An 8,679-nucleotide genomic window follows, 5' to 3' on the forward strand; every position below is an offset into this window, starting at 1 on the left:
AAAGTGTCACCAAAGATACATTTGACAGGTGGTCAGATGATTCATTGAGTTGAAAATAAGAAAAAATTAAGTTCTGTGACACCTTTCCGGTTTCATTTTTTTTATTATTTTGCTTTCATTCCATATACAGTAACATGACATATAAGCTCTTAACCTCATAACTTCCATAACATAAGAAACCTTGTTATTAACTTCTATGTACAGTAACAGTAAACAATTATATTGTGTGACCGGCATTTATTGTTTGAGACTTCTTAAAACCTATTTACTGTATACACAAAGGCATTCTCTCAACTTTTATTTGATTGATGATTATAATTCTTTCTGTCTCTCTCGCACACATTTCATTGTACCGTTGACCCTGTGTTAAGTTAAGTAAGTATATGCCAAATAAAACTTGAAACTCGAAACTTAATTATTTTGTATTGTTTTTTTTGTTTGTTTTCTTATCGTTCTTTCATCAATATGTTTTTTAATTATTCAAACAAATTATTATTAATTATTCAAACACAGAGCTGCCTAAATGAGAAAACTAAATTTAAATAAAATAATACTAATAATAATCCCACAAAACAAGGTTACCCACCAGGGCCGTTGAAACATTATGCATTTGGTGAAATAATCACATCATTTTCACACATTATTACCTAGAAATTAACATTATATCTTGTCGTCAACCCACTGCAGACTGAAATATGTGGCTCCTAAAACCAGACCAGCATTCATCAAAGAGATGTGTTTTTCTTTTGAGATTGAACATATTTTTTATGATGCCATGTACGAGGTTATTTCTTTAAACCACATGGAGACAGGGGGAGGATCTTTCATACATTTAGCATTTAGTGAAATGACCTGATGTGATAAAAACTTTGTTTTAACAGTGTTATAATATAGGAATAAGAAAGATACATAAAAATAAAAATGTTTTGTCAAATCTTGCATATTTTCAATTTTTCATGACTTAAACAATCCTTCAATTGGAACAATCTGCGGAGAAAATCTCACAACTCGTCCACACTGAGGCCAGAACTTGTGACGAGGAGCTCACAAGCATCTCCTCATTTTAAGGAGTCACAAGCTACACAGAAAATACATTATGCTCAACACGTGACCACTCAACTTGGTTTGAAAGTATTTAATCAAACATTTTTCTTAATCTGAAAAGGATTTAGATTTATTTCATGTAAAAATGTACAGATTAACTAGAATTATCCGTATTTTAATCCAGCATCAGACCAAACTCTAAAGGAAACAGAGCTTGTCTAATAAGGAAAAGAGAATAATTGCATACATACCTAGCGAGGAAAACTAAGCTTTTTAAAGCATTTATTTAGCTCTCTTACTCAAGCTTTAAAGACTCATAATCGCCCACAACACCAAGTGAACCAAAGAAATGAGCAGTGCACCAAAAATAAACACAGGTGTGACGTTCATATATATTTATAAATGTATTTATTTCAGTGAATAAAATATGTCTCTACATAAAACAATGTACAATATTACAATTGCACTGTATATACACAATGGAAAATAAACATATAGTGTCATATATATATATATATATATATATATATATATATTAAACGAAGAAAAGTAATAGTTTACATACACAGCTGTTTGGTACAACATTCAATTTGTACATAACAACTGGTATTTTGGTCAGACATAATCATACATATTAGTTTTAAATAAGTTTGAGGTATTTATGGTGTGATTACATGTATAATAATTTCTGTGTCTTTTATTTCTATTTACAGATCAGCAAAACAGGGAGTCATTGAATCATCAGCGCCATGGAAACAGAGGTATCATCTTTTTGTCACTACGTCCACAAGAGTTGAATATGGAGCCTGAGAGCCGAGGGAAACAAGAAATAATTCATTAGTGTGAATGCCACTGTGTTGAAGTCCATTTACAGTGAATAAGAACACTAGATAAAATAAATATCAGAGTTAAAGTGAGAGTTTGATATTTTGGTTGATACGTTTATTTGCTTTCTGGTGGAGATTAAGAAGAGAAGTTTGATTTTAGTCTCATGTTTGTACGGTAATGTGACGCTATTGCTCGTTAGCTTAGCTTAGCACAAAGACTGAAAACGGGGAAACAGCTAGCCTGGCTCTGTCCAATGCTTTCAACGGTAGCTCACTAATTAAGACACAATATATCTTCTTTTGACGGACATGGGAGAAGTTTGCCTTCAGGTCTTTCTGACAGAAATCTCAAGTTTCTTGAGTTTAGGCAACTTAGGCAACGCTTCAACGTTTTGTCTCTTTTAAATCTGGAGCCCTGAAGGCAAACTTCTCCAATGTGCGTTTCCAGTCTTTGTGCTAAGCTAGGCTAACTGGCGGTAGCTTCATATTTAACAGACAAATATAAGATTGGTATCAATCCTTTAATCTAACTCTTTGCAAAAAAAAGAGAATACAAAGAGATCGACTCACCTCATCTCTTGATGAAGGCAACGGGAAGTTCTCTCTTTGGAACCAAAACTCCCGAATGGATCACGTCGAGCGGCTCATTATCTGTTGCCACGATCTCATAGTCTCTGACCAACTGTGGGAAACACAAACAGCAAGAGTTGATCAGTCGATTAAAGCTTCAATAAAACACGTGACAGACAAATACAAAGTGATACAAAGCCTGGTATTTTATTGAACTTGTACACTTGTTTAATGTGGCTGATAATGAATCTACAAACTGAACTTTGTCTGATCTTACCCAGCACATGGCCAGCTGTAGCTGCAGCTCCGCCAGCCGTCGGCCGATGCACATCCTCTTTCCGATGCCGAAGGGAATGTGGGCGAAGGGGTTGATGGTGTTATTCTCCCGCAGCCAGCGCTCAGGTTTGAACTGCTTCGCATCGTCAAAGTACTCCTCGTTGGAACCCATCGCGTGGCTGTTTATCATTATAATTGTCTGGAAATAGTGAAAACAACAAAGTTGTTATAGATATTACTCAGAACTTCTCAGTACTTGCCGAAGAGAAATGACATAGATAGTACAGTAGATTACAAGTAAAGTCCAATAAAGACCTTGTTACTGTAAATCTGCCATGCACATGCTCCATTTAGACTTTGTACAGTATAAACACACTTCATTCAGAAATCTGTCAAATATAAATTAATACAAGAATGTAATCTGCTCATGTCAAGTGTATGGTTACAGGAACTAAGCCACTTACTCCTTTGGGAATTGCATAATCTCCCAACACAGTGTCTTTGTCCATAGTCCTGCTGGTGAACGGGACTGATGGCGATAACCTGGAAGAAAAGAAAAGCGCATAAGGAATACGGCCTCTGTGAAGCAATGGTATAGCATGACACACATATCTAAGCTGTTTAACAAGAGCTAAACAGACTCCTGATGTTTTTCACAATGCAAGATGAGGTGAGATATAATCTCCAATCAGGGTTCATGTACATTCCCTGTGTGATGCAGTTATGGCATTAGCCTTAAATTACATGTTAGGCAACTTGTGACTGCACAAAGTGGGCCGTATGAGAGGTTAGGAAGTGATTTAAAACTTGACCACACGGTTTAAGCTGGGACGGCTGGTCCTGCCTCTGTATCTTATGTTTTTGAAGCAGTCATGTGTGTGTGTTTTGCCTCTTAATCTCCGTGGTACTGAGGGGAATCATGATGCAGCCAGTGAGCCCGATTGGATCTAATTTATCTTTGGACGTTACATTATGTCACATGTAGCCTCAACTATTTTTGTCGTGACTTTGAGCTGGATAACCTCGGCATGTATGGAATATTATACCTGGTATGATCTTCTGTAGTTGTGTGTTTCAACTCTGAGCTGCATGCCTTGTGTGTTGTGTTGTGTTACAATTTAACTCCTAACTGCTTCTTTAAAAAAAATGCATTTCGTGTCCTGTTAGGGCTGTCACAATGTCAGAAAATAATTCACAATAATTTATTGAGATTGAAAATTTGAAAAGATAAAATAAAGAATGGTATCTGTTATAAATATCATTGTTAACGTCAATACCGGTATATTGCGACAGCCCTATCCTATTGTTTACTGCTGCTCTGCATTTCTGCATGTGTCAAAAAATGACTATAATCACTATTGGCTGTGTTTTGTTGCTGAATAGTTGATACTGTGTTACTGTATCCATGTGTTGTTGCTTCCTGGTGTTCTGCCTGGCTTAAGAATGATTCAAATCATCTGGACTGAAGTTGAAAATGAACCATTTATAGAAATATTTATTTATGTAAGTGGTCCTTATAAATAAAAAGACCTACATAGTTGGACTGCTTTTTGGAAGTCACTGCAATTTATTGCCTGCTAATTATTTCTCATAATGTATGTGTAGCAGCAGCCAGGAGCTTTATGTTTCTGCTCTGTTTTCTACAACACGACCCTGTTGTTACTGTACCTCATAGACTCCTTGAGGCAGGCTTTAAGGTACGGCATGCTCTTGATGTGCTCTCCACACGGGTCCTGGTCGGGAGCCACCACCTCTTTAATCTCCTCCAGCAATTTCATCTGGGCGCCGGGGTTACGTGACAGGTTGAAAATAGCCCACAGCATACTGTTGGCGGTCTGAGCAACGTAAACAGAGAGAGAGAGGGAAAGAGGGAGGGAGAGAGAGGAGATGTCACTAAGTGAGGCAGCTACTCTAAGTGCATTCCTCAGTGGGGTCCTGAAGGGAACTGAGGAATGCTCGGGGTCCCTCAAAAGGTTCTTCAGTTACATCCACACCACATTTATTTTCCGCCTTTGAAGCACTGTAACTGCAGCACCTGCTTGTTTTAGAGGCTGAACTGTTTTTTCCCTCCTCGAAGGAAAATAGGCGAAAGGTAAAACATTTAAAGCTGCGTTCATAACTATACGGTGTGCCGCAGCTATGTGATGATCAATTTAAGAGCATGATGTGTGAATACAACAAAAAGCCGGACTAGGCAGTAATAGCTTTGAAGTTTGAAATTTGGAGTAATATGTTTATTTGCTTTCTTGACGCGTCTTTGTAGTCAAAACGTTGCTCACCGTCTCAACTCCTCCGATCTGTAGCTCTGTGATGGCTGCGTACAGCTCCTTCTTAGAGAGACTGCTTTGGTGTAAGATGTCCCCGATTAAGTCATCAGGAGCTCTGACGGCGTTCTTCTTCAGCTTCTTGTCGATGTAGACTTTGGCTGAGGAAACACAAAGCAGTGAAAGATGTAATCATACTGATTTCCATTTAATGAAATCTCATATTTGTCTTAGAGTGACTGGATGTGTTCAGTGTGTATCTGTCCTGTTCATGGATACTGCTGCTTCTGTTTTATGTGATACTTTTATTAAATAATATGACATTTTTAACTGATGCACCTGCATTGAGGAATCTGATCATTTGTTTTTTTGGAGTTCTGTTAGGTCCTAAGTTGCTTCCAAATCTCACATATCAAATAGCTGATTTTAAGACCTTTTGACTTTTATAGCTAACAACTATATAGCTATAGTTGATTAATCGATTAGCTGATTGACAGAATATTATTCGGCAACAATTGTTTTAATCTATGAATTGATAAAAAAGTAATTCATCATGAAAAAATGCTGAATCCAGCTCCTCCAATGTGAGGATTTGGTGCCTTGCTCAAGGGCTCACGAGGACAACTGGTACCTCTCCATACTTGGTCCGTTTGGGGACTTTAACCCTCTGGTTCCCAAGCCATGTCCCTGTGGACTGAGCTACTGCCGCTGTCTATCTCCTGAAAGATTTATGGATCAGACTGTATACGAGCGTGTCGAGTCGCCATGTGTGAAATCATATCTGAATCATATGGATGAACTGTGAGGCCTTTCTATTCCTGTACAGTTTAGATCCTTGTCAATGTGAGTCATGAGCTTATAAGGGCTGGACATCATTTAAAAATCACATGACACAAAAACCAACTAACTTAAAGTCTGACTGACAGGTCGCTGCTACTAAAAGTACTCTAAACAAATAAAAAAAGTTACCTCACTTGCTCTCACGTAGACTTGGAGTGTTTATTTTTGCCACCAAAAGTCGGGAAAGTGTGTTTATGATGTGTGTTTGTGACTGCAAGGTTGTTACGATCTACGTTAAAATAAACAGCACAGAATCATCGTCTTCCTCCCTCCATGCCCTCCCTCCTCCTGCTACTGCAAATATTTGGCAGAATTCTCCCTCTTAGGTCATGCGGTTTACTACGACTCTGGCTGCCTGTCACCACGAGTGCCAAGTACATAAAAACACAGAGGCACTCAGTTCAAACCCTCCGCCCTCTGTTCCTCTTCATCTATCCTCTGATTGGAACTGAGATCAAATTGAACATCACGGAGCAGTGAAGACAAACTGTACTACGACTTTATCAAATGAGATTAATCTGTTTTATGTCATGTTGTAGTGTAGTATTCCTGTGTGTGTGTGTATGTGTGTGTGTATGTGTGTGTGTGTGTGTGTGTGTGTGTGTGTGTGTGTGTGTGTGTGTGTGCGTGTGTGTGTGTGTTTGTGTTTGTACCTGTGCTGAAGATGCGGTCCCATGCTTCCGTGTGAACCTGCCATCTTTTGGTGTTGAGGCCCTTGTGGAGATCCACCGATGTGACCATCATCATGCCAAACGTGCTCATCATCTACAGAGAAAGAATAAGACGTGTTTAATCTAATCATCGTCCGCTCACACTAAAAAAATCTTTCATGCACTCTTAATCAAGGTCTTCTGTTGTTTCTTGAACCCTCTGCCCTGTGAGACCTTTGTGACTGCAGTATCATCTCCTGCAGATGATATTGGTTTTTCCCCCGGTAAATAAATCTCAGTCAATACAGTCAGACACTGGCTGACCTCCGGCTGAGGTGAACCTGATGAACTACGATGTTTCTGCACATCTCAGCGTGTCCTCTCCCACTGTACACACTGGACAAACAACAGGCGTACTCACGGTTTTCACGGCGGTGATGAAGTTCATGGCTTCCTCGTTGACTTTCTCCTGCAGAAGACCAAATCTGTTGTCGTACAGGATGAGGCAGATGGCTGAATGATAGAGAAAAGCAAACAGTGAGACTGAAAGCCTGAGCTAGGATGTATATACAGATTCAGAAAGAGTTTTCAATGAAATATTTCTATCTACATACTTAATACTTTTAAAGTTATAGGTCACGAAAATAGCACTGTGTATGTAAAAAACGATTATTATAGATGCATCCAAATGCTTTAGGCAAACCAAATAATGCACTGTACAGTTGATTTGAAATAATTAATTTGTAGCAATTCTAATAATCAATTAATAATTTCAGTCAAACATTCCCTTGTTCCAGTTTCTTAAATGAAGATTTCGCTGCTTTTCTTTGTCGTATGTGAAAGCAAACTGAATATCTTTGGACATTTTAAGACACTGGACATTTTTACACATTTTATAGACTGAACAATACGTCAGGAAAATAAACAATAGATTAATTGATATTGAAAATAATCATAACTTGCAGCCCTAAATGAACAAGTGAAGAAAAAAGTTGAACTTACTCTCAAACGACCATTTATTCAGTTCGAAGTACAAGTCTTTGATATTTCCACTGACGTTTATTTGTTCAATTCTCGCCATGAAGTCCTTCAACACCTGCATTTACAGACACAAGCTGTCAGTCATCGGTCCCGAATGAAAACATATAATAAATATAAAACAAAACTCGATATTTTAAGTATCTTACCTCGTTTATTTTGCGATCAAGCTTCACCACCTCTGTCGGTTTCATGAGTTTCTGCTGAAAGGCGCTCCTCACCCTCTGCCAGTCTTTCCCCTCCCTACAAACACAAACAGCTTTAAAACATTTGCGCAATTTAATCTGCGCCCTGACGAGTTATGGACATATTCTATACGAGTTAACAAGAAATGAAACGTGTACTTACAGAATGAGGAGTCCATACGCCTCGTGTCTCAGGTCTCTGTATGCTGTCCATGGTGTGATCTCCAGCCTCTGAGGGTATTTTCCCTCCTTCCTATAGAGCGACTCCACCAGGCAAGGTGCGCCAATGTTCACCGAATCAAAAAAGGCCAGCTTCATCCGGAAAATCTTGCCAAATTTCTTATGATAATCAACCTAAAATAGATGTGTTTTTAATTAGTCAGATTCAACATGTTTTTCCATTCGATACATTTTTTTTTGTTTTGCTGCAATGATTTTAAAAATGAGCTATAGTTATAACTTTTTTTTCTGTACCAGTGCCTCCTGTTGTTTTTTCAGCCCTCCTTTCTGGTGAAGTTCTATCATACTGCCGACGAGCGGCCACCTGGTGGGTCCCGGGATCGCGTCCAGGCTTTGCGCCCTGGAGGCAGCGTGAGGGCAGCGCGCAGCCTCCACAGCATCCTTCGCCTCCAGCATGCACACTGAAGATGTTGGTTTGAAGTGCTGCAACCCGACAGACTTCTTTTTCAGAAATTCAACAATCAGAGGAACCTTTTGGATCTGTGCCCTCATCCTCAAATAGATTGTTTTTTTTTAAAGCGTATAAATAGTGTTCAACTGCAGCTATTCTTTATTATCGCGGGGGTTTGTCGTTTCTTGGAAGTGTCACACCTTACCACATTATATATACCCTGAGAGTGTTTGTTCCTGACGTGCACAGAACCAATCAGGGGCCGGTCCTGCATGGTGTGGCCATCGAGCCTACCTTTCATGTATCCACGTTGGGAGGGCCGTATGACCCCAGATAGACTGAGGAAGTCCCCCC

General features: G+C 39.0%; 1 protein-coding gene across 1 annotated transcript; it reads right to left on the minus strand.

The window, feature by feature from the left end:
* Nucleotides 1-1,664: 1,664 nt before the first annotated feature.
* On the minus strand, nt 1,665-8,426 carry cyp24a1 (cytochrome P450, family 24, subfamily A, polypeptide 1). Its single transcript, XM_029432283.1, has 12 exons — nt 8,169-8,426; nt 7,858-8,048; nt 7,659-7,752; nt 7,474-7,567; nt 6,893-6,984; nt 6,475-6,586; nt 4,997-5,142; nt 4,386-4,552; nt 3,182-3,260; nt 2,719-2,916; nt 2,442-2,553; nt 1,665-1,850 (listed from the first exon to the last, which is right to left on the minus strand). The coding sequence occupies exons 1-11, from the start codon at nt 8,424-8,426 to the stop codon at nt 2,443-2,445; spliced, it is 1,542 nt and encodes a 513-aa protein (XP_029288143.1). The 3' UTR covers nt 1,665-1,850; nt 2,442.
* Nucleotides 8,427-8,679: the final 253 nt, after the last annotated feature.

Source organism: Cottoperca gobio, chromosome 5 (assembly GCF_900634415.1).
Source record: "Cottoperca gobio chromosome 5, fCotGob3.1, whole genome shotgun sequence".
NCBI lineage: Eukaryota > Metazoa > Chordata > Actinopteri > Perciformes > Bovichtidae > Cottoperca > Cottoperca gobio.